The sequence below is a fragment of the Pseudophryne corroboree genome, chromosome 2 (assembly GCF_028390025.1).
Source record: "Pseudophryne corroboree isolate aPseCor3 chromosome 2, aPseCor3.hap2, whole genome shotgun sequence".
Lineage (NCBI taxonomy): Eukaryota > Metazoa > Chordata > Amphibia > Anura > Myobatrachidae > Pseudophryne > Pseudophryne corroboree.
Window position 1 is genome coordinate 811514071 of NC_086445.1, and position 26824 is coordinate 811540894.

Consider the following 26824-nt stretch of genomic DNA (forward strand, 5'->3'; position numbering starts at 1 on the left):
CAGTCTTGGAACATACAGGGCCCCTGTTGCAGTAGGTCCTGTCGTAGAAGAAGAGGCAACGGATCTTCTGTGAGCAACTCCTGCAGATCCGGATACCAAGTCCTTCGTGGCCAATCCGGAGCGACGAAGATTGTTCTCACTCCTCTTCGTCTTATTATTCTCAACACCTTGGGTATGAGAGGAAGAGGAGGGAACACATAGAGCGACCTGAACACCCAAGGCGTCACCAGGGCGTCTACCGCCACCGCCTGAGGGTCCCTTGACCTGGCGCAATACCGCTTTAGCTTTTTGTTGAGACGGGACGCCATCATGTCTATTTGGGGCAGTCCCCACCGACCCACGATCTGTGCGAAGACTTCCTGATGAAGTCCCCACTCTCCCGGATGCAGATCGTGTCTGCTGTGGAAGTCCGCTTCCCAGTTGTCCACTCCCGGAATGAACACTGCTGACAGTGCGCTTACATGACCTTCCGCCCAGCGAAGAATCCTGGTGGCTTCTGCCATTGCCACCCTGCTCCTTGTGCCGCCTTGGCGGTTTACATGAGCCACTGCTGTGACATTGTCCGACTGAATCAGAACTGGCTTGTTGCTAAGTAATGCCTCCGCTTGACGTAGGGCGTTGTATATGGCCCTCAACTCCAGGACGTTGATGTGGAGACAAGTCTCTAGACTTGACCAGAGACCTTGGAAATTTCTTCCCAGGGTGACTGCTTCCCAACCTCGGAGGCTTGCGTCCGTGGTTACCAGGATCCAGTCCTGAATGCCGAACCTGCGGCCCTCTAGGAGGTGAGCACTGTGCAGCCACCACAGGAGAGATACCCTGGCTCTGGGAGACAGGGTGAGCCTTTGATGTATTTGTAAATGAGACCCGGACCACTTGTCCAGTAGGTCCCATTGAAAAGTCCTCGCGTGGAACCTGCCGAAGGGGATGGCATCGTAAGATGCCACCATCTTCCCCAGGACACGTGTGCAGTGATGCACTGAAACCTTTTTTGGCTTCAACAGGTTCTTGACCAGAGCCATGAGCTCCTGAGCCTTTTCCATCGGAAGAAAACCCTTTTTCTGGTCTGTGTCCAGAATCAGGCCCAAAAAGGTCAGACGCGTTGTAGGAACCAGCTGTGACTTTTGAATATTGAGAATCCAGCCGTGTTGCTGTAACGTCTTCACAGACAGCGAAACTCTGTCCAGTAACTTCTCTCGAGATCTCGCCTTTATGAGGAGACCGTCCAAGTATGGGATAATTGTGACACCCTTTTAAGCACAGGTTCAGGGATTTTAAATTCAAAATGGGTCTGACCGAACCGTCCGGTTTCGGTACCACAAACAGGGTTGAGTAATACCCCTTTCCCTGTTGCAGAAGGGGAACCTTGACTATCACCTGTTGAAGACACAATTTTTGAATTGCATTTAACACTAACTCCCTCTCTGAAGGAGAAGCTGGCAGAACTGATTTGAAAAACCGGCGAGGAGGCACCTCTTCGAATTCCAGCCTGTATCCCTGAGAAAATCTCTAGTGCCCAGGGATCCACCCGTGAGTGAACCCAGATGTGGCTGAAAATTCGAAGACGTGCCCCCACTTGAGCTGACTCCCCCAGGGAAGCCCCAGCGTCATGCGGTGGATTTTGCAGACGCAGGGGAGGACTTCTGCTCCTGGGAACTAGCTGTGTGCAGCTTCTTCCCCTTGCCCTTACCTCTGGCAAGAAAGGACGATCCCCGTACCTTTTTGCCTTTATTTGAACGAAAGGACTGCATTTGATAATGAGGCGCCTTCTTAGGTTGCAGGGGAACATAAGGCAAAAAATTAGATTTACCTGCTGTAGCAGTAGAGACAAGGTCCGAGAGGCCTTCTCCAAACAACTCTTCCCCCTTGTAAGCCAACGACTCCATATGCCGTTTTGAGTCGGCATCCCCCGTCCACTGCCGGGTACACAAGAGTCGCCTAGCAGAAATAGACATAGCATTTATTCTAGAGCTTAGTAAACAAATGTCTCTTTGAGCATCCCTCATATATAAGGCAGCATCTTTTATATGCCCTAGGGTCATTAAAATGGTATCCTTATCCAGAGTTTCAATCTCCGCTGATAAGGAATCAGTCCATGCTGCGACAGCACTACAAATCCAGGCCGATGCCATAGCCGGCCTAATAATAGTACCAGAATGCGTGTAAATGGACTTCATGGTAACTTCTTGTTTGCGATCAGCAGCATCTTTGAGGGTAGCAGTATCCTGGGATGGCAGTGCCACCTTTTTTGATAAGCGTGTTAACACCTTGTCCACCTTAGGCGAAGATTCCCATCGGATCCTGTCCTTTTGTGGGAAGGGATTTGCCATAAAAATCCTTTTGGGAATTTGCAGTCTCCTGTCTGGAGATTCCCAAGCCTTTTCGCACAATTCGCTTAACTCATATGAGGAAGGAAAGGTGACCTCAGGTTTTTTCTCTTTATACATGTGTACCCTCGTGTCCGGGACAGGGGGTTCCTCAGTGATATACAAAACATCTTTTAATCGCAATAATCATATAACGAATACCATTAGCCACTTTTGGCTGTAATTTTGCATCCTCCTAATCGACACTGGAATCTGAATCCGTGTCGGTATCTGTGTCAGTGATTTGGGATAATGTGCGCTTCTGAGACCCGGAAGGTCCCGGTGCTACTGGGACAGGCATGGTCTGACTACCTGCCTGTTCCCTAGCCTCAGCTTTGTCTAATCTCTTATGTAATAAAATAAGAATTTACTTACCGATAATTCTATTTCTCGTAGTCCGTAGTGGATGCTGGGGACGCCGTAAGGACCATGTGGAATAGCGGCTCCGCAGGAGACTGGGCACAAAAGTAAAAGCTTTAGGACTACCTGGTGTGCACTGGCTCCTCCCCCTATGACCCTCCTCCAAGCCTCAGTTAGGATACTGTGTCCGGACGAGCGTACACAATAAGGAAGGATTTTGAATCCCGGGTAAGACTCATACCAGCCACACCAATCATACCGTACAACCTGTGATCTGAACCCAGTTAACAGCATGATAACAGAGGAGCCTCTGAAAAGATGGCTCACAACAATAATAACCCAATTTTTTGGTAACAATAACTATGTACCAGTATTGCAGACAATCCGCACTTGGGATGGGCGCCCAGCATCCACTACGGACTACGAGAAATAGAATTATCGGTAAGTAAATTCTTATTTTCTCTAACGTCCTAAGTGGATGCTGGGGACTCCGTAAGGACCATGGGGATTATACCAAAGCTCCCAAACGGGCGGGAGAGTGCGGATGACTCTGCAGCACCAAATGAGAGAACTCCAGGTCCTCCTCAGCCAGGGTATCAAATTTGTAGAATTTTACAAAACGTATTTGCTCCTGACCAAGTAGCTGCTCGGCAAAGTTGTAAAGCCGAGACCCCTCGGGCAGCCGACCAAGATGAGCCCACCTTCCTTGTGGAATGGGCTTTTACAGATTTTGGCTGTGGCAGGCCTGCCACAGAATGTGCAAGCTGAATTGTACTACAAATCCAACGAGCAATAGTCTGCTTAGAAGCAGGAGCACCCAGCTTGTTGGGTGCATACAGAATAAACAACGAGTCAGATTTTCTGACTCCAGCCGTCCTGGAAACCTATATTTCCAGGGCTCTGACAACGTCCAGCAACTTGGAGTCCTCCAAGTCCCTAGTAGCCGCAGGCACCACAATAGGTTGATTCAGGTGAAACGCTGAAAACCCCTTAGGGAGAAACTGAGGACAAGTCCTCAATTCCGCCCTGTCCGAATGGAAAATCAGATGAGGGCTTTTACAGGATAAAGCCGCCAATTCTGACACGCACCTGGCCCAGGCCAGGGCCAACAGCATGACCACTTTCCATGTGAGATATTTTAACTCCACATATTTAAGTGGTTCAAACCAATGTGACTTTTGGAACCCAAAAACTACATTTAGATCCCAAGGTGCCACTGGAGGCACAAAAGGAGGCTGTATATACAGTACCCCTTTTACAAACGTCTGAACTTCAGGGACTGAAGCTAGTTCTTTTTGGAAGAAAATTGACAGGGCCGAAATTTGAACCTTAATGGACTTCCATTTCAGGCCCATAGACACTCCTGTTTGCAGGAAATGTAGGAATCGACCTAGTTGAAAATTCCTCCGTCGGGGCCTTACTGGCCTCGCACCACGCAACATATTTTCGCCAAATGCGGTGATAATGTTTTGCGGTTATATCTTTCCTGGCTTTGATCAGGATAGGGATGACTTCATCCGGAATGCCTTTTTCCTTCAGGATCCGGCGTTCAACCGCCCTGCCGTTAAACGCAGCCGCGGTAAGTCTTGGAACAGACAGGGTCCTTGCTGGAGCAGGTCCCTTCTTAGAGGTAGAGGCCACGGATCCTCCGTGAGCATCTCTTGAAGTTCCGGTTACCAAGTCCTTCTTGGCCAATCCGGAGCCACGAATATAGTGCTTACTCCTCTCCATCTTATAATTCTCAGTACCTTGGTTATGAGAGGCAGAGGAGGGAACACATACACTGACTGGTACACCCACTGTGTTACCAGAGCGTCTACAGCTATTGCCTGAGGGTCCCTTGACCTGGCGCAATACTTGTCGAGTTTTATAAACATGTGGAAGACTTCTGGGTGAAGTCCCCACTCTCCCGGGTGGAGGTCGTCCACTCCCGGAATGAATACTGCCGACAGTGCTATCACATGATTTTCCGCCCAGCGAAGAATCCTTGCAGCTTCTGCCATTGCCCTTCTGCTTCTTGTGTCACCCTGTTTGTTTACGTGGGTGACTGCCGTGATGTTGTCCGAATGGATCAACTCCGGGTGACCTTGAAGCAGAGGTCTTGCTGAGCTTAGAGCATTGTAAATGGCCCTTAGCTTCAGGATATTTATGTGAAGTGATGTCTCCAGGCTTGTGAGAATTCAATCGTGCTGCCGCAACACTACCTGAGATAGTGCTACACCGACCTCCAACTGTTCCCTGGATCTTACCCTTATCAGGGAATCGTCCAAGTAAGGGATAACTAAAATTCCCTTCCTTCGAAGGAGTATCATCATTTCGGCCATTACCTTGGTAAAGACCCGGGGTGCCGTGGACCATCCATACGACAGCGTCTGAAACTGATAGTGACAGTTCTGTACCATAAACCTGAGGTACCCTTGGTGAGAAGGGTAAATTTGGACATGAAGGTAAGCATCCTTGATGTCCCGAGACATCATGTAGTCCTCTTCTTCCAGGTTCGCAATCACTGCTCTGAGTGACTCAATCTTGAATTTGAACCTCTGTATGTAAGTGTTCAAAGATTTTAGATTTAGAATCGGTCTCACCGAGCCGTCCGGCTTCGGTACCACAACAGTGTGGAATAATACCCCGTTCCCTGTTGCAGGAGGGGTACCTTGATTATCACCTGCTGGGAATATAGCTTGTGAATGGCTTCCAAAACTGTCTCCCTGTCAGAAGGAGACATCCGTAAAGCCGACTTTAGGAAACGGCGAGGGGGAGACGTCTCGAATTCCAATTTGTACCCCTGAGATATCACCTGAAGGATCCAGGGGTCTACTTGCGAGTGAGCCCACTGCGCGCTGAAATTCATTGAGACGGGCCCCCACCGTGCCTGATTCTGCTTGTAAAGCCCCAGCGTCATACTGAGGGCTTGGCAGAGGCGGGAGAGGGTTTCTGTTCCTGGGAACTGGCTGATTTCTGCAGCCTTTTTCCTCTCCCTCTGTCACGGGGCAGAAATGAGGAACCTTTTGCCCGCTTGCCCACGAAAAGACTGCGCCTGATAATACGGCGTCTTCTCATGTTGAGAGGCGACCTGGGGTACAAACGTGGATTTCCCAGCTGTTGCCGTGGCCACCAGGTCTGAAAGACCGACCCCAAATAACTCCTCCCCTTAATAAGGCAATACTTCCAAATGCCGTTTGGAATCCGCATCACCTGACCACTGTCGTGTCCATAACCCTCTACTGGTAGAAATGGACAACGCACTTAGACTTGATGCCAGTCGGCAAATATTCCGCTGTGCATCACGCATATATAGAAATGTATCTTTTAAATGCTCTATAGGCAATAATATACTGTCCCTATCTAGGGTATCAATATTTTCAGTCAGGGAATCCGACCACGCCAACCCAGCACTGCACATCCAGGCTGAGGCGATTGCTGGTCGCAGTATAACACCAGTATGTGTGTAAATACCTTTTAGGATGCCCTCCTGCTTTCTATCAGCAGGATCCTTAAGGGCAGCCATCTCAGGAGAGGGTAGAGCCCTTGTTCTTACAAGCGTGTGAGCGCTTTATCCACCCTAGGGGGTGTTTCCCAACGCACCCTAACCTCTGGCGGGAAAGGATATAATGCCAATAACATTTTAGAAATTATCAGTTGTTATCGGGGGAAAACCACGCATCATCACACACCTCATTTAATTTCTCAGATTCAGGAAAACTACAGGTAGTTTTTCCTCACCGTACATAATACCCCTTTTTGGTGGTACTCGTATTATCAGAAATGTGTAAAACATTTTTCATTGCCTCAATCATGTAACGTGTGGCCCTACTGGAAGTCACATTTGTCTCTTCACCGTCGACACTGGAGTCAGTATCCGTGTCGGCGTCTATATCTGCCATCTGAGGTAACGGGCGCTTTAGAGCCCCTGACGGCCTATGAGACGTCTGGACAGGCACAAGCTGAGTAGCCGGCTGTCTCATGTCAACCACTGTCTTTTATACAGAGCTGACACTGTTACGTAATTCCTTCCAACAGTTCATCCACTCAGGTGTCGACCCCCTAGGGGGTGACATCACTATTACAGGCAATCTGCTCCGTCTCCACATCATTTTTCTCCTTATACATGTCGACACAAACGTACAGACATACAGCACACACACAGGGAATGCTCTGATAGAGGACAGGACCCCACTAGCCCTTTGGGGAGACAGAGGGAGAGTTTGCCAGCACACACCAGAGCGCTATATATATATACAGGGATAACCTTATATAAGTGTTTTTCCCCTTATAGCTGCTGTATCTTTAATACTGCGCGTAATTAGTGCCCCCCCTCTCTTTTTTAACCCTTTCTGTAGTGTAGTGACTGCAGGGGAGAGCCAGGGAGCTTCCCTCCAACGGAGCTGTGAGTGAAAATGGCGCCAGTGTGCTGAGGAGATAAGGCCGCCGATAAGGGGGCGGAGCCTATCTCCCGTTTTTCTATGTATTTTGGCAGGGGTTAAATTCATCCATATAGCCCAGGAGCTATATGTGATGCATTTTTTGCCATCCAAGGTGTTTTATTGCGTCTCAGGGCGCCCCCCCCCAGCGCCCTGCACCCTCAGTGACCGGAGTGTGAAGTGTGCTGAGAGCAATGGCGCACAGCTGCAGTGCTGTGCGCTACCTTGATGAAGACAGGAACGTCTTCTGCCGCCGATTTTCCGGACCTCTTCTGTCTTCTGGCTCTGTAAGGGGGCCGGCGGCGCGGCTCTGGGACCCATCCATGGCTGGGCCTGTGATCGTCCCTCTGGAGCTAATGTCCAGTAGCCTAAGAAGCCCAATCCACTCTGCACGCAGGTGAGTTCGCTTCTTCTCCCCTTAGTCCCTCGATGCAGTGAGCCTGTTGCCAGCAGGTCTCACTGAAAATAAAAAACCTAAAACTAAACTTTTCACTAAGCAGCTCAGGAGAGCCACCTAGTGTGCACCCTTCTCGTTCGGGCACAAAAATCTAACTGAGGCTTGGAGGAGGGTCATAGGGGGAGGAGCCAGTGCACACCAGGAAGTCCTAAAGCTTTTACTTTTGTGCCCAGTCTCCTGCGGAGCCGCTATTCCCCATGGTCCTTACGGAGTCCCCAGCATCCACTTAGGACGTTAGAGAAATTTACATTAGCACTCAAGACATTCCACATATCCATCCAGTCCGGTGTCGGCGCTGCCGACGGCGACCTGACATTCATGCACTCCCCCTCCTCCTTAGGTGAGCCTTCAGCGTCAAACATGTCGACACACACGTACCGACACACTCCACACACACAGGGAATCTCTTTTCTGAAGACCGGTTCCCCCTAGGCCCTTTGGAGAGACAGAGAGAGAGTATGCCAGCACACACCCCAGCGCTATAATCCAGGAAAAAAAACACAGTATGTTCCTTCCAATAGCGCTAAAACACTTGTATACCGCCAATTATGTGCCCCTCCCCCCCCTCTTGAAAACACACTGTCACTGTCTGTAAGCAGGGGAGAGTCCGGGGAGCTTCCTCTCAGCGCTGTGCTGTGGAGAGAAATGGCGCTGGTGAGTGCTGAGGGAGAAGCCCCGCACCCTCGGCGGCGGGCTTCTGTCCCGCTCAAAATATGTAAAACATGACGGGGGCTCTTTTATATACATGTACAGTGCCCAACTTTACATGTGCATATCTCTTTTTGCCATAGGAGAGGTTTATAATGCTGCCCAGGGCGCCCCCCCTGCGCCCTGCACCCTTACAGTGACCGGAGTGTGTGAGGTGTATGGGAGCAATGGCGCACAGCTGCAGTGCTGTGTGTTACCTCAGTGAAGCTCACGAAGTCTTCTGCCGCCTTTGAAGCCTTCCTACTTCTCATACTCACCCGGCTTCTTTCTTCTGGCTCTGTGAGGAGGACGGCGGCGCAGCTCTGGGACGAACATCCCGGACGAACCTGTGTTCCAATACCTCTGGAGCTAATGGTGTCCAGTAGCCTAAGAAACAAGACCTTGCAACTCAGAGAAGTAGGGTTGCTTCTCTCTCCTCAGTCCCTCGATGCAGGGAGTCTGTTGCCAGCAGTGCTCCCTGAAAATAAAAAACCTAACAAATATACTTTCTTAGCAGGAAACTCAGGAGAGCTCCCTGCAGTGCACCCATCTCCTCTAGGCACAGTCTCAAACTGAGGTCTGGAGGAGGGGCATAGAGGGAGGAGCCAGTGCACACCCAGAGTAAAAGTCTTTCTTAAAGTGCCCATGTCTCCTGCGGAGCCCGTCTATTTCCCACGGTCCTTACGGAGTCCCAGCATCCTCTAGGACGTTAGAGAAATGAGAATTAGAATCTGATTGGTTGCTATGGGCAACATCCCATTTTAAATAGAACTCCCATCTTAGTAAATTTGCCCCCAAGTCTAATCAAGCAAGCAAAAACTACTGGGAATCTCTGGTCTGCAATAAGCTTACCAGAGTAAAATATCACAAAATTTGAATGGAGTTTGCAATTAAAGTAGTAAATTACTAAAGGCTATCATTGACACAATCTGTGGCAACACAGGCAGATATTCTGCACTTTTTGAGATTGTAACAAATTGAATGGGCCCCTTAGTGGCCGGGTGCATTATGTTTCTGCAAACATCACAGCACTGCCAATTACAGTAATGAAAACACTGCTAAGTTTGCAGCTAACTAAATTTTCCCCTTAGAATGGCTGGTGTGTCTGGCCACCTCTGTGTTTTTGTTGAATAATAATAATAATAATAATAATAATAATAATAATAATAATATATACAGTATATATATATATATATATATATATATATATATATATATACACACACAGTATATATATATATATATATATATATATATATATATATATATATATATATATATATATATATATATATACACACATACACACACACACACACACACACACACACACACACACACACACACACACACACACAGTAAGATGAGAAATGATCAGCATTCGACATGGTTCCAGCACCATCTTCATGGCTCAATGCATGCATACACTATAGTAAGTGAATGTAGGCATTTAGCAAATGGAACAGTGTGGTTTAGTGTTCGACTCATATCACGTCAATACATGACTGGTAGTGTTCGTTTTGCGGAATGTGATTGCCAATTACATGAAATTATTATGACCGTGAGAAATTGTACAAATTCCTTTGCACGCTAAACTACACTGTAAGCAGTATTAAAGGTTGGGAAGCGGAAATTGCTGTTCTTGGATAATGGTGTGGAGAGGAGGAGCTATCTGAAAGTAGAAGACATTTGTACTTAAGTGAGGTGCTGTAGAGCGACATTTGACAGTTTGGAGGATTAAACCAGTATGGCAAAGTAGCAAATCCTAGTGATGGAGTGACGGCTGTGCAAGTACAGACAGTTCTTTAGAGCCATGAACATAAATAATTTAGTGTAGTGTTGTGCAGCAGTTTGTCAGTAAAGGAAGAACAGTGCAAAGGAGGGTGCATTTTGTTAGTACATCTACAAAACTAACTGGTAGACTGTGACAACACAAAAAGCTGTGCCAATCAATGCAGTAGGCACGTATTGTTAAGTATTCCCCTCCACTAACAGTCCACCCTCATCTGTGGCTCCTCTGTGATGGTAGCAGGCGGTGTGCCCCGTCTACCAGCTGGAGACTGAAGCAAAGCATGCAACTGCTTTTATTGTTGCAGAACGGGAAGTGGTGAAGATACCGCCGCACAGGATCCCGGCAATCACAATGCCGACGCCGGGATCCCGAACAGCGATACAAGGGCAGCGCCGGAATGCCGTTGCCACAGGCTTTTCTACCTCTATGGGTGTCCACGACACCCATAGAGGGAGCATATAACCTGTGGCAAGCGCATCAGGGCCGCAAGGGACTTACTAGCACTCGCCACACTGCCAGCATCCTGGTGGCCGGGATGCCGCTGTCGGTATACTGACAGCCGGCATCCCAGCCATCGGTATTACATACGGATTCCTTGCAGAGCACCCTCAGAGGAGTCCTGTAGCAGCACAACTTTGAAAACCATGCTAAAGATGGAAAGGACGGTTACTAGATAAAGGTTTCTCCAGCAAGGACTCTCACTGAAGCTCTGCACAGACTAGGTGCATGACACATTTTAAGAATAGGAGAGCTAAAATTACTGAACATTTTGGTATTAAGTTTGGCCTTTCCCAATGGCCGACACATTTGTACTTAATGTTCCATGGGGGCCATCTTTCACCTCATCACAGATACATTGCAGGCCTCTCCAAAAATGTCAAATGTGTTGGGGATTTATAGTGGATTAGTATCGCTGATGTTGGGCCTGTCCTTTCATACGTCACTTCTGGCTCTGGGTGAAAACATCTGTGTCGGATCAATTAGTTCACTACCGGGACAAAATGTTCTTTGTGATGAGAATATATTGGTTGGAATTATCCCTTCAAAAGGAAGAATGTTGTTAAAATGAATGTTCTACCGAGACTGCTGTATGTTTTCCAGGTGCTCCTGGTTGATGTCCCTTTCATGGCCCCCCTACCTGTCCAAAGCCAATTCTCTGAATTAAATTTGGCAGACAAGGGTCCAAGTGTGTGACTTTGCACTTTGTACAAACCTACCAGGGAGGAAGGCCTCGGAATTCCCAATCTTCAGTTCTACTCCTATTCTACTAGTCTCACTCAGTTACCGCCCCTGCTGCACTCTGTAGCAGAAACACAGAGTTCCAGCAAGTCCCTACAGTATGTTTTTACTCAGAATCTGGGAAAGGCAGACCCAAAAATACATCATCAACTCTGAGCCTCCAGCCCTGGTGTCACTATGGGATAACATAGCATTTCCCACTGGCTACAGATGTGCCCTCATACACTGCTGCATCGCACAAAAACACCCTTTTCAGCTTGCCAGGTCCTTTCCACTTAAAAAGGCATCTTAGTCAAAAACAAATGCGACAAACTGCTTCACAAAATTGAACTAATTTGATATGCGACACTTGAATATCTGTATAACTTATTTAGAGCATACACACGCACCAATGTGACCGAAATATCGTTCCGATCTGGAACGATATATAGGCCCATATAGCTCTAAGGTTCAATACGAAATACCAGCAGTTGGGATCCCAATGGTCAGAATCCCGAAACATACTGGTAAGTATTTTTTACTATACCCCTAAACCAGGGATGGGGAACCTTCGGCCCTCCAGCTGTTGTTGAACTACACATCCCAGCATGCCCTGCATCAGTTTTAGCATGGCCAAACAGCAAACCTGTAGCAAAGCATGCTGGTATGTGTAGTTTAACAACAGCTGGATGGCCGAAGGTTCCCCATCCCTTCCCTAAACTCACCCTTCCTGCAGCCTAACTCTAACCTCCCCCTAGCGCCTAACCATTGTACTTACCTCCAAGATCAGTCAGGATTCTGACAGTTGGATCCCATCCCTAGCTGTAGTGTTACAGTGCATTTTAAAAGGAGCTATTTCACTGAAGTCTTTGGAGGATGCAGCATTATACATTAGCAGGGAATACAGAACCTCCACAACATATTAATAAATACAAATATAGTACAGAACAGGTCCTTCACTGACCGAGCTCATAAAGTGAAACCTTGCTTGCAAATGTGGTAATGTTCCTACTAAGCAAAGGGTCCTTATTTTTCTTTTCGGATGTCATGAAGAGTAAAATTTACAGAAGTTAAACATATTTGTCAATACACTAAGACCCAATGGTGTGACCTATCTAGGTTGATCAACAGCCCAGTGATGTAAATCTGCGGCTGTACATCATGCAACTTCCTCATGTATTTCAAGGAATACAAAAAATATTAATATATAAGCCCCTAATGTTTGCCCCTACTGCATATGAAAAACACAATGAAAGTGCCTCAGATCGAAAAATATTTCAAAGAATATTGGAAGTGTATTACAATTACCCACAAATAAGTTTATAAATAAAGCATTAATTGTAGGACTATAGTGCCCTATAAATACATGTGGCTACTTGGCATCGTTGTATCTGTCCGATCAAAGCTTCAAATAAACCAGTCTCCTGCTTACTTTTTGTTTTTTTCACTAAGGAAGCCATCCACGTCTATGTGAACAAGTTTCAAGAAACAGGGCACTTCAGTAATGCTGCAAGGTAACATATAAAGCAACAGCAAACCCATACTGATGTAAGTGTATTGGAAGCAAACAGGAATTTGCCAGGCAGGGGCAGCATATGTGCCTTAAATAAATCACTCATTAACCTATTAAAACACATAATATGACAAAAAAAAAAATAAAAAAATATTTTTTATACAATATATATATATATATATATATATATATATATATATATATATATATATATATATTTATATATATATAAAATTTTAAGAAGGTTTTTCATTTTAGATTGCCTTCTGTATCATTTTGACTTGGTGCCAACTCAAAAGACACTGAACCAGTGTAACAGATCTGGGAATAGCCAAATATCGGAGTAATTTATTAGCCAGAAGAAAATGCCTACTGTATTAAAAGCATACAGAAAATAAAAACAACTTACTTTTGAATTTAATAAAGTGTTGGGTGTTGATTCAGGTAATGAAGGATTTTTAGCCACTCTGGAACAGAAAGGCTCATACATATGATATAAGGAACGAATGACACAAGCTCGTAAAGCGCGCAGCCTGTAGATATACGCTGGAAGTAAAGTAACAGGAAGGTAGCAGCTTTTATGGTAGTGTCTGCAAAACAATCATTGAAATATCACAATATTGAAAGTACTGTACATAACACATCAAATACATATTGGTAAGTTGTCTATGAGGCAGATTCAATTACCTGCGGTGTTTACCAAGCGGGTAAAGCCCTGAGATTAACATGCAGAGCTATTAAATTATTCTGTATTTTCCCTGCGCAGTAAACCAGCAGGTAACGCGCGTTTACCCACAGGTGCCACGTTAGATACAGGAATCTATGGGTATCTCCGTGCATTAAGACCCAGTGTGCATTTAATGCAGAATGTGTAAGAGTATATATATATATGCTAATTAGGAGCTGACATGTAAGAATGTAAAAATGTTTTATTAGATGGATAGCATTAATTAAGCACGTAAAAACAATATTATAGTGCAATATAATAAAATATAAAACAGAAACACCTTGAACTTAAAATTGTATAGTGTCCTCCGGTTTTAATGAGGAAGCAGATCAAATTGAATGTCCATATGCGGATCCACAATCAGGTAAGCAATTGAACAACAGATGTTAATAGACGGAGACCGTAATAGGAAGTCTGAGTGTGGCAACAAACAAAACTGCTGTATGAATAAATACCTCTCCGTGGGCTGGTCCCGACCGAGCGTCCTCGGTCGTATGTTCCTGCAGTGCCCAGCGCTGAATAATGCAGCAGAAGGAGAGAGTGTGTGTTTATCCCTGAATGGATGGAAGCAGTTGATCAGCAGCGTGCTGACGGAGGTCACCGGCGGCAGTTAGCAAGGCCATGACCGGAGCCGAGGTCTCTCTGTAACACCCAGAGGATGGAAATCACCGGCAGCAGGTGGATAAGCCGGGACGGGAATCCGAGTGTGACCAACTCAGCAAGCAGATGGAAATTACCGGCGGTGGAGGAGGAAGCCGGGGCGAAGGCCGAGTTGTCACAGGCTATGGACTTCTGCTGCATTATTCAGCGCTGGGCACTGCAGGAACATACGACCGAGGACGCTCGGTCGGGACCAGCCCACAGAGAGGTATTTATTCATACAGCAGTTTTGTTTGTTGCCACACTCAGACTTCCTATTACGGTCTCCGTCTATTAACATCTGTTGTTCAACTGCTTACCCGATTGTGGATCCGCATATGGACATTCAATTTGATTTGCTTCCTCATTAAAACCGGAGGACACTATACAATTTTAAGTTCAAGGTGTTTCTGTTTTATATTTTATTATATTGCACTATAATATTGTTTTTACGTGCTTAATTAATGCTATCCATCTAATAAAACATTTTTACATGTCAGCTCCTAATTAGCATATATATACTCTTACACATTGCGCAGCCACTCTCCCTTTTTTTTAACCCATTTCTCGTCCTTGAACACACACACAGTGTTCTGTGGCAGCGCATGTGGCAGAGCAACTATTAAATTATACAACCATTGGGTACTGTTTTCCTAGGCGCTTTGTGGCAATATTTTGTTTGTGTTTCTTGCATTTAATGCAGATTTAAGAGTTAAATGTACCCTTTGGGGCTTAACATGCAAGGATGTGGCACATAACTGAATAGGTACGGGCTTACTCCGCAGCTAATTAAATCTCCCCCTATATCTGCAATGGCTGATGTACTGCTGCATAAAAACTTGGAAAAGTAGAGTATAAGGGTGTGTACACAGGGTGAGATCCTTGCTATGGCCGATTTTCACTTGCGATTTCCCTTGAGCTCAGATAGCACAGATTTTGACTAACTTTTCTTGAGATATGGACTATGTGTGCTTACGATTTTGGCTTATGTGAGATGTCATTGACATGTGAGATGAACTATATAGTACAGCGATCTAGCAAGAATTGACTTGCCTGCACAGTATCTTTTCTTGCGATGCCGACCTGGCGGGACCGCGCATCGGGATCGCAAGGTGACTTTCTTTTCTTATATATATAGTCAAAATCGAAAGAAAATATCTCACTGTGTGTATACACCCTAAGGCAGGCTATAAACAACTATTAGTAAAGTTTTCCAAGATGGAGTTGTTACTCTTTTTTGGTATCTCTAACTACATTTTTTTTATTTTTATTGTGAGTATGCTGATATAAAAAGCATGTTAAGTACCTTTTGGGCCATTTTTCTTAGCTGTCCTCTTATAAAAGTTTATCTACTTTTACATTTTTGGAGGGCAACCAAGTACGGTCCATTGCTATCGGCATGTTACATGTAGGAAAGGGAGTAGGACTGTACATTGAAACCAGAGCTCAGAGGGTTGATCAAAATATCTGCTCACTACGTCACAAGTCATGTGACTGATGCTGCAATAGTAGTAAAATTACACTGTGGAGCTCAGTATAACAAAAAATTTATCAGAGCCTGAAAACATGATTTTTCTTGCAGTCAGAGTGATGAAGAAAAAACACCATTATTCCATGCGATTGCTGTTTGAAGAAGAGTGTCACTTCACTAAATATGAACTAAAATACCTTCAAAATTGATTCAAAACTTTAGAATAGTCATTTGGAAATAAACACAAAACGTGGAATGCATTTGACATTTCAAGACTGTGGGTTACGTTAGTGAGAGATGTAAGTGACGAGCAATAGATGCAGTGGATGTGCCCCAGATAGTCTATGTACAGTACGTGTAAGGGCTAAACTTCACAAGTTTGAGGCAGGTTTTTTTATGGGACAATCCGTTAGTTGTGAGATTCGGGGACCAAAAATGCCACAATGAAACAATGCAATTAAGCTAAAGCAAATAATTCAAGGTAGCACAGCATTTTGTAAGCAATTTACCTCATGAGATAAAATTGCAGAGAATATCAATGATCTACAGTATGTACCGTAACTTAACGTTAACAGGAAAACATGTAGGTGAAACACAGGAACAATGGACGTATGTACAATAAATTCTGTTCAAAAATACAAATGTGAACAATCCACTGGCCCATTAAATCCGTTACTACGAGGTGTGGCTATTAAAGAAACAGCCCAATGCTATAATTTACGTTTACATATACTAAGTACATTTTAACTCCGTCCCCCTCCTATGTACTCATGTTCTGCATCCCCACACAGCTGAGCTCTTCTTTCCCATTGGTCAAAGTTGTGCTGTAACACATTAACTGTCAGCTGTCTCAAAAGCTCTGCCATTTTCTTCTTTACCTCAGTAAATGATGCTAAATGGGTTCCATTGATTCGGGTTAAAAAGGCACTCAGCGCGGCAGAAAAAAAAAAAAAAAAAAAAAGACACCTTCATGAACTGAAGGCACGTGCCGCCGAAAAGGGGTACGGCCTTGCTGGCCAACCCATTTTGGCACTCCGGGGGGCATGCCAAGAATCCCCAGAAATATTGGGCTGCCCTAGGAGACATTGTTGATTTGCAGTCTCCTACATTGTGACAGGAGCAGAGTGCTGCACGTAATGTTATACTGCAGCACAGCACCCAGCTCCTGTCACTTGGTGGAGTCGGTATTTTGGGGACAGTCGAGTTCAGCACGAACCCGCTTTGTGGTGCAACTGCCTTAAGTACAGATTTGACTTTGGGGAACAGAAAGAAGTCACACGGAGCAAGGCCTGGAGAGTACGGAGTGGGTTCTAGCACTCCAATCTGTTTCTCAGCAAAAAACTGCTTCAGAGAGCTGTGTGGGCTGGGGTGTTGTCTTGATGGAGGATAAGACAATTTTTACACAACTCTGGCCTCTTTTTTTCCTATTTTTTCCCCTCAAAGTTTCTAGAACATTTTTGTAGTAATGTTGATTCACTCTGGCACCTTCTGGAAACCAGTCTGGCAAAATAACACCCTTGGGGGGAATTCAAGTGGGCACAAGGTTTAGAGATTTAAAAAAACCTTGCATATCTAGCACCCAATTTTGGATTACTGTATATATGCGCTTCACATACCTGCGGTATCCAATTAAAAAAAAAAATAAAAAAAAAAGAAAGAAAGAAAGAAAATACCCCTCTGGTGGTTTCCGTGGCTCACAGTGGTCTCCCCTCGATCTTTACACTGAGGAGGCGCAAGGGCTGCTGGGATATGTAGTTCTCCCAGCAACCAGCTCCAGGGAGGATGGGGGGGAATACACTGAAAGGGGATTGGGGGGGGTCACTCGCCCACACTATCACACACATAAAACACACTACATACCACTGCTGCAGAAGACACTGCTTCAGAAGGGGAGTAATTACAGACTAATTAAGCTAATTGGAAACTTCCAATTACTTAATTAGTCCTAAGGGGAGTGCAACCAGGGCGCTACAGCAAGTCCCTGTGATTTTTCCAAAAATATTCTTTATGGTAGAATTACAGTTGATAACTCTATTTCTCCTAAGTCCATAGGATAACATTGGGATATGAGGTAGCAACAGCGGATTGGCACCAAATGATCAAAGCTTCCGGCCTCCCAGAATGCAACGGGCCAATCCCTATATCCCTGCCTCCTTGCTCAGGCAATTTGGTTGTTTTCCAAAACTAAAGGCAGGAGCATCATAGAGTGCCCTAATCAGGCGAGAAGAAGAACACATGCACACCCTTCCGTACAAGAAGGAAGAAGTTAGTGAGTGAAAGGATCCTCAAATCAGATGCGTCAGGGTGGGATCCCTGTGGATCCTGTGGGCTTAGGAGAAATAGAGGTATCAACGGTAAGTCTACCATAACAAATATTTCTCCTGCAGGGTCCACAGGTTATCCACAGAATAACACTGGGATGTCCCAAAGCAATTTAGTGGTGGGGAAGCTCCTGATTGGCCAGGAGAATCCTTCGCCCGAATTCAGCGTCCTGAGAGGTAAAGGTATCAAAGGCATAATGTTTAATGAATGTGTTAATGGAAGACCATGTGGCTGCCTTACCTATCTGTTCTGCTGAAGCACCACCTTGTGCTGCCCATGACGGACCTACCTTATGAGTAGAGTGAGCAGAGACATTAGCCAGAACAGGGAGATCAGCTTGAGAATATGCTTCTGAAATAGTAATTCGAATCCACCTCGCCAGTGTCTGCTCGTCAGCAGGCAATCCTCGCTTGTGAAATCCGTAGAGAATGGAGAGTCTGTTTTTCTGATGGCACTGGTACGATCCACGTAGACCCTTAAAGCACGGACTACGTCCAATGATGCATCTCCCGCAGAAAGGTCTGGCCCTTGGAAGGCCAGGACTACAATTTCTTTGTTAAGGTGGAATTTAGATACCACCTTAGGAAGATATCCAGATAGAGCGGTTCTCAGAACCAAATCTGGGTAACAAAATCAGAAAAGGAGGGCGACATAACAATGACCCTAAATCTGAAACTCTTCTAGCTGAAACAATAGCCAGTAGAAAGAGAACTTTAGCTGTCACTATTTAAGATCCACTCGTTTTAGTGGTTCAAATGGGGCAACCTGAAGGACTTTTAGAACTAAACTTAAGTCCCAAGGCACTGTAGTAGGAACAAAAGGAGGTTGAATGTGCAGCATTCCCTGGTAAAAAGTGTGCACATCCTATAAGTTAGCAAGTTTTTTTTGCAACCACACAGTCAATGCGGACACTTACAATCTCAAGGAAGCCACCCTAAGACCTTAGTCCATTCCTGCCTGAAGGAATGCTAGGACTCTGGAAACTCTGAAAGACCTAGGATCAAATTTCCAGTCACTGCACCACTGAATATAGGTTTGCAATAGTCAGTGATAAATGCGAGCTAAGGAAGGTTTCCTTGCTCTGAGCATTGTTTGAATTACCTGTTTTGAGAATCTCTTGCTTTCAGGATGGAAGTCTCAAGAGCCACGCCGTCAAAGACAGTCGATCCAGGTGCTTAGGATAGCAAGGACCCTAAGACAGTAGATCTGGACGTTGAAGGAGTAGGAATGGAACATTCATCGACAGCCTCTGCCGATCTGTGTACCAATGTCTTCTGGGCCAAGCCAGAGCTATTAGTATCACGGCACCCCTTCCTTGTTTTGCCTTTCGCATCACCCTGGGTAACAAGGCATTTGGTGGAAACCCATAGGCCATACAAAAGTCCCATCTCACTGACAGGGCATCCACAAAGATCGTTTAGGGATACTTTGTTCTTGACCCACATGCGGGAACTTTGTTGTTCTGACGGGACGCCATGAGATCCATCTCCGGTAACCACTTGTCTACCAAAATTTGGAAGACCTAGGTGTGTAAAGCCCATTTGTTTGCATGAATGGCGTGTCAACTGGGAAAATCTGCTTCCCAGTTTAGGACTCCCGGAAAGAACACTGCGGACAAGGCTCTATGATGAAGTTCTGCCCACTTTAATGTGCGACTTACCCCTTTCATTGCGAGTTCCTCCCTGATGGTTGAGGTACGCTACTGCCGTTGCATTGTCCGAGTGAATTTGGACTGGTTTCCCCCTGAAGGATGTCCTTTGCCTGAATAACACATATATATATATATATTCCGAAGTTCCAGTATATTTATTGGCATGCAACTTTCTTCCTTGGTCCACTGCCCCTGGCACCGCTCCCCAGCCCTGAAGGCTGTCATCCATTGTCAGAATTTCCCAATCTGATATACAAAAGGGTCTCCCTTTGTCCAGATGGGATGTCTGTAGCCACCAGGCTAATGACCTCCTTACTTCCAGAGGAAGCACCATAGTCTGCGTTTTTATTGTCGGATCAAAACCATTCCATTTGGAAAGTATCAGACATTGCAGAGGCCTCGAGTGCAACGGAGCATACTCTACTATGTCAAATGTCGATACCATCAACCACATCGCTGCGTGAATGGATACCTTTTGACTGTGTAGCAGCTCCTGAATCCTTGACTAAATTTGGATATTTTGTTCAGAGGTAAAATTACTCTCTGAAGACTCGAATCCAACAAAGCCCCCAAGTGAGTCATCTGTTGTGATGGAACCAGGGATAACTTTGCCCAATTTATGAGCCGACAGTGTCTCTGCAAACAAGCTATTGTCTGTCGCAGATGACACTGAAGCAATTCCTGAGATTTTGCCATGATTAATAAATAGTCGAGGTATGGAAAAAAAAAACCTTATCCCCTGCTGACAGAGATAAGATACCATTACCACCATCATTTTGGTGAACACTCTGGGAGCTATGGCCAGTCCAAATGGTAGGGCCTGAAACTGAAAATGGTGCTGGAGTATAGCAAACCCGAGATAGTGCTGATGGGACAGTGCTATAGGAACATGAAGGTAGGCGTCCTGGATATCCACGGATACCATAAAAATCTTCCGGCTCCATGGCCAAAATAATGTAACGTAAAGTCTCCATATGACACCGAGGCACCCAAATGTACTTGTTCAGCACTTTTAGATTGAGTATGGGCCGGAACGACCCATTTGGCTTCTGGACTAGAAACAGGTTGGAATAAATACCTTGTCCTCGTTGTGCAGGAGGAACTGGAATTATCACTCCTGACTGAAGCAAATTCTGAACTGCCTCTTGCCAAGACCTAGCCTTCGTTTCCACTGAAGACGGGCTGGTACAAAAAAAGCTTTGAGGAAGGTGTTTCTTGAAAGCAAACGCATAACAGTGAGATACCGTTTCTTGCACCCAGGCATCTGTGGTAGACTGCTGCCAGATCTGTGCAAACTGAAGAAGTCGGCCTCCCACCCTGGGGTCCCCCACGTGGAGGCGCGCACCATCAGGCTGATGGCATATCTTCTGATTTGGAAGCCGGCCCCCTGGTAGCCCAATGCTTTTTATTCTTACCAGACTTGTCAGATTGAGACGGTTTGCCATAAGCCTTTCCTTTTGCTTTTCCTTGAGTCCGAAAGAGCCGAAAAGCTGGAAATCTAGGCTTGGATTTGTGTGGGGAAGGAAACTGCACTTTCTTGGAGCCTACTTCTGACTCCAAAATACTTTTTGTTTACCAAAAAGAATATCTCCAGTAAAAGGCATAAACTCTTGAACCTTCTTGGATTCTGAGTCAGCTTTCCATGTACATACACAAACCGCTCTGTGAGCTGCTACTGCTGATGCCCGAGAGGCAATTGTACCCACATCCAAGGCTGCTTGTTCAATAAAAATATCTGCCTGTTTGATACAGTATGTGCAATATGGGATTTTTGCTCTAGATGCCATTGATAGGTCATCCTCCAATTCATCAGCCCAGGCTGCCAATGCTTTTGCTGTCCAGGCTGAAGCCATGGCTGGTCTTATGATTGCCCCAGACAAGGAGAAAATGGTTTTAAGAAAACCATCTATTTTCCTATCCGTGACATCATTTAATGATGTTGAAGGCAGACGTAATGTAGATTTGCGTAATGTAGATTTTCGGATGACATGCGTATCTACTTTGGGAGCAACCTCCCTTTTTAAAACAGTCCCCATCCAGAAGAGGATAATGGGAATTCCATTTCTTTGGAATTCTAAACTTCTTACTGGGTGTAACCCAAGCCTCTTGCATAATTTCTGTCAGCTCTTCTGACCCAGGAAACTCAGTCCTAACTATTTTGGGACTTTTAAACACAGGTGCCTTAGATTTTAACAAAGGCTCTGCTGCCTCCTCAAAGGATAGAACGGCTTTCATAGTCCTAATTAGCTCAGGAATGTCCACTGATCTGAGGCCTTTGTCCTCGTCTCTGTATGCAGACCCGGAGTGCGATGGGTCCTCATCCTCTGACGAGTCCTCATCTGAAAAATGTGTAAATTGTGAAGATGTTGTTTCATGTCTATGTGATTTACTTACCACCGGCCTTTCAGCCTGTTTCTGTTGAGAGGCTGCCGATCCCTGTACTGGATGTGATAGCCACCAGGTGGAATGTTGCATGTAAGGGTTAATAGGGTAACCTCTCTCTGGTATAGGAGCTGGCATTATCCGCTCAGCTATACTGGATAATGTCTGTGCAAAAGTAGCCCATGTGGGTTCAACTTGAACCTGTGCCTGCCTCGGATTATTCAAGAGGCTTTGGTGAAAGCTAAAACATTTTGCACATAATCCATTCTGAACCAGATGCGGAGAGGTTTACTCAGCTTTGCAAGACAAACATGAGTGTTGGTGCTGCTGTGGAGTGTATGCTCCTCACCCTTACCTCTCAGACATGATAAATAAATCACACACCTTTACAGTGTTAACTACACAAATTGTAACTGCAATCACTTTAAAATTTGTTAAAGTGACATACAATCTGATACCTCCCTGCTTTGCACCAGTACGGAGGATCGGAATACACAGAAAACTGACCGAAAATAATAAATTCAGCAAACACACTAGCAATCAGTCACAGGTTATACATTAGTACAGGCCTGGCCAACCTGTGGCTCTCCAGCAGTTGTGAAACTACAAATCCCAGAATGCTTTGCCATTTTATTAGGGAATGCTAAGACTGTGGCAGGGCATGCTGGGACTTGTAGTTTCACAATAGCTAGAGAGCCACAGGTTGGCCAGGCCTGCATTAGTATAATAAACAATATGAGCACATAATCAACTACAGATACATTTCAAGTATGTAGGAGAAACATATTACTGCATTACCTTATATAGGAGTTTAGACGTATTCAGTCACCCAGTGAAAGAAAACAGCAGCAATAGTTTACAGACTCCTATGCATCAAGCACTTATCTAACTATTCGTACCAAAGGTAGATAGTGCTGTATTACACTGTGCTCGGGAGAGTGGGATACAGGGACACTTTGCCCCGTTTCCAGGATCGATCAATACGTTAGTGAACGCTGAGTGGATCCAGATGGTATTAGTGTACACAATCGCCCCATGAACCTACAGTGAACACAGATGCCCAAGTGAACACCAACACACCAGTCATACAGCTGCCTATGCTGCGACTGGGTCCTTTTAGATACACAGCGTCTCATACGGAAGAGGGAACTTAGTTCATGGCAGAAAACTGGTTATGAACCGGGGGGAGGGGCGACCAAGGGAGCGTCTTATTCCCCACTGCTGACATCAACCCTAGGGATTGCGGCATCATACTACCCCCGGACCCTATGATCACATGCCGCACCAACAAAAAAACTAATTGCCTGAGCCAGGGCTATAGAGACATGCCCGTTGCACTCTGGGAGGCCAAAAGCTTTGATCGTTTGGAGCCAATCCGTTGTCGCTACCTCATATCCCAATGTTATCCTGTGGATAACCTGTGGACCCTGCAGGAGAAATGAATGATTTTAGGAAAAATCAGACTGGTGCTAGGGGTGCTTAAAAGAAAACAAAAACAGTGTATTCTATAGAAATTAGAGAGTCTCATTTTCAGTCCTGCAATTGCATAGCAAAACACTGCAGCTGCGGGTTTTAAATTTCCTGCCAGCAATTGAATTCCTCCCATATCAAAGCAAACAACGCGGCTTTGAATTTGGATTTGCTGGCGTTTTTGTCTCAGGATTATATTGGAAGTTCCACACTTCATCACAGGTAGTTTTTCTAAAAAATATGAATCTTCTTAAATTTCTTCCAAAATGTCAGTGCAAAGCCGCTTTCAATTTTCTTTCTGATCGGAAGTGAGAAGCCTTGCAACCATCTTAGCACAAACTTTTGCATGTTAATATCTTGCTGCAAGGCTTGCTTAACAGTTTTCTTGGCGCTGTTTACCATTTCTGCCATTTGTATGCTGAGTCAATTGTCAATTTGAACACTTTCCTAAATTTTTTCCCCATTTTTATTTATTTGTTTTAGACGTGCTAGGCCTTCTGGGATATTTATTATCTTCGGCATACGTGCACATGACACATAATTTGCCCAGTGAGCCTCGATTAGCATACGGAAAGATTAGTTGGGCGCTTTGTTCAATTTAACCAAAAATATTAAGTTAACGCGTTGCTTGACTTTTCAATAATTTTTACGACAAACAGGAATAACACAACTTTTTCGTACGCTGTGTTACAGGCAAACTATCTGTGCAAGAGGAATGAAACTTGCAAAACAGTTTTGGGATAGGCCAAGGTCAATGCTAGTAGTGTACTGCAAACATATCTTCTTTTTAATAGCGCTTCAGAACATAAATAAGGGAACATTAGTGAAAATAAAATTTTGAGTTTCAGGGCTTTGACACAAAAGTGTCACAGGGCAAACTTTCAATGTATGACTTGTTTATTCAGAAAAATAAGAATTGATCTGAATACTTTTGAAAGTATAGAAATATAAGTAAAACAGTTGTCAACCCCAAACATGTGCGGCCACTAATAAGGTTTTTGTGCAGATCATTTCCTTTACCACTTTATCAGGATACAAGTGTAGGTCATTAATATTCTACACTACATGTCACACCTTTTGTACAATCTCATCCAAAAGACAGCAGTGCAAGTAACGGTCCAAGTTTTCTTACAAATAAGAGCAAACGTCACAATATCTTCGGGACGGAGGTAGGAGGCGAGCAGAAGCCAGATGTCAATAGGATAATCCTCTCCAGTAATATCTGTGGTGTCATTCTCTGAAACATGAGCATTAATGAATTTAAACAACAATATTTTTAAAATATAGTGACATTAAGGATGACAACAAAACATTTACATAATAATCAAGCTTAGGACATGACTGTTGTGTACAATGGTTTGTCATTACCGTATGATGCATGATGGGATTAGATGCACTGGCTCAGCAACAAACTGACCTAGCAAGAATATTAATAATGGACTATCCCAGTGGTTCTCAAGCTGTGTGCCATGGCACCCTGGGGTGCCTCGGGCACTTGCAGGGGTGCCTTGGATTGGTGGTCCAGAACAAATTCAAATTATTTACGGACAATGTAAATACGCAAACCAGTGCTGGTAGTTGCAAATCATAAATATGTGGACAAACAGAGCAAATCTTGTCCCCACCACATAACTGAGCCTAAGGATGATATATAAACACAATTTATTACTTCATTTAATATTTCTTTCTAAATTTCTCAGTAAGAATCTTTTGTCCTAGGCGTGCCATGAAAAAAATTCTGATACTCTAGGGCGCAGTGATTCCAAAAAGTTTGGGAACCACTGGACTATGCAAAATTTGAATGGTTGTGATTGGTAATTGCACCTTTTGCTTATCGTGAGGCTTGATTCCAGATAACCGCTGGTGGGTGGTAAGAATCCATGAACTGCATTGTGGAGTGGTGTTAAGAGAAAAAGAAAGACTTCCTTACACAACCTAGGCTAGGCAGAGTTGACCGCAAGTCAGCCATAATAACACTTACATTGTATACAGGGGAATAATCACATTATTCTCCATGCACATAGAGTTGTAGGCATGTAAGCGACCGGACCACATCTAGCTACACACTTTGGGGTAAATTTACTAAGATGGGAGTTCTATTTAAGACGGGATATTGCCCATAGCAACCAATCAGATTCTACGTCTCATTTATCTAGCGCCTTCTAGAATATAATACCTGGAATGTTATTGGTTGCTATGGGTAACATCACATCTTAAATAGAACTAGTCTGAATCCTTTTGTGGAGTGCGCACGCGCAGTGGTCGCACTGCACGTGTGCACTCCGGGAGCCCAGTGAGATGCTAAAAGCATCTCAGGGCTGCGATCGCCTCTGTCTGATTGACAGGCAGAGGCGGTCGCTGGGCGAGAGTGCCAATGCCGTTAGAAAGCTGTTGGCGGGGCGCTGTCCGGACAACAGAGGCGTGTCCGGACCGTTGCGGGGTGGGCCGCAGCATGATGTCACACGCAGCCGCTGCAAGTAGCGGCCTGCCAGCGCTCAGGAGCTGCGCATTCAGGGAGCTGCTCAGCGGGTGCAAAAGCATCGCCATTGTGCAATGCTTTTGCACCCTTGTGGGGGGCGGAGGGGGGGGTCAGACATGCGGGGTGGAATAGCCCTGTGTTGGCCGTCCCCCCGCATGTAAACAGCTTTAGCTGTGGTGCAAGGGATCAGTCTGAAAACAGTAGAACAACTGTGCATAGCCAGCAATACTGTCAACATACTCTTGTGCAGATACCCATTACCACCCAGTTATGCCCCTTAACAACAAATGGCAATGTGACGGTATCCGTTCAGATGGTCGACAATGTTAAAATCAACAGTCATTAGGTCGACAGTAACATGGTCGACATGGACAAATGGGCAACACATGAAAAGTTCGACATGGCTTTTTAAAAAATAAAAATAGATTTTTACCTTTTTCATACTTTACCATCCACGTGGACTATGATTAGGAATAGTAAACTGTGCCGAGCGCAGCAGAGCGAGGCACCTTGCTCGCAGCATGGCAAACGAAGCGAGCCATGCAAGGGAATGCGGTACACTAATTGGCACTAGCTTGTCTTCCATTCTTTAATCAGTTACAAGCAGCAGGTCCTTTCTCCTACCTGATAAGCTGGAGGTTTTACTTCTTCTAAACTGAGAATGGTGGTTTAAAGCTTCTAACAATCTCATTAGCAGTTTGAATAAAAGGCAACCTAAGCAAGAGAGGCTCACCTGCTGGTGATAGTTTCAGACAGAAGAGGGGCAGATGTATTAAGACTGGATAAGTGATAAAGCAGTGATAAGTGGAAGGTGGTAACACACCAGCCAATTACGGGTTTGAAAAATGACAGTTACGAGCTGATTGGCT

The 26824-nt window shown here is 45.1% G+C and overlaps 1 protein-coding gene across 1 annotated transcript in view; it reads right to left on the reverse strand.

Moving 5' to 3' along the window:
• TMEM183A (transmembrane protein 183A) overlaps positions 1-26824 on the reverse strand; it is a 111123-nt gene that overhangs the window by 21419 nt on the left and 62880 nt on the right. The window contains exons 4-5 of the mRNA XM_063955667.1: positions 24551-24713; positions 13224-13404 (exon numbers count right to left, since the gene is read on the reverse strand). Coding sequence (XP_063811737.1) covers positions 13224-13404; positions 24551-24713 — 344 coding nt within the window. The remainder of the gene's footprint in view (positions 1-13223; positions 13405-24550; positions 24714-26824) is intronic.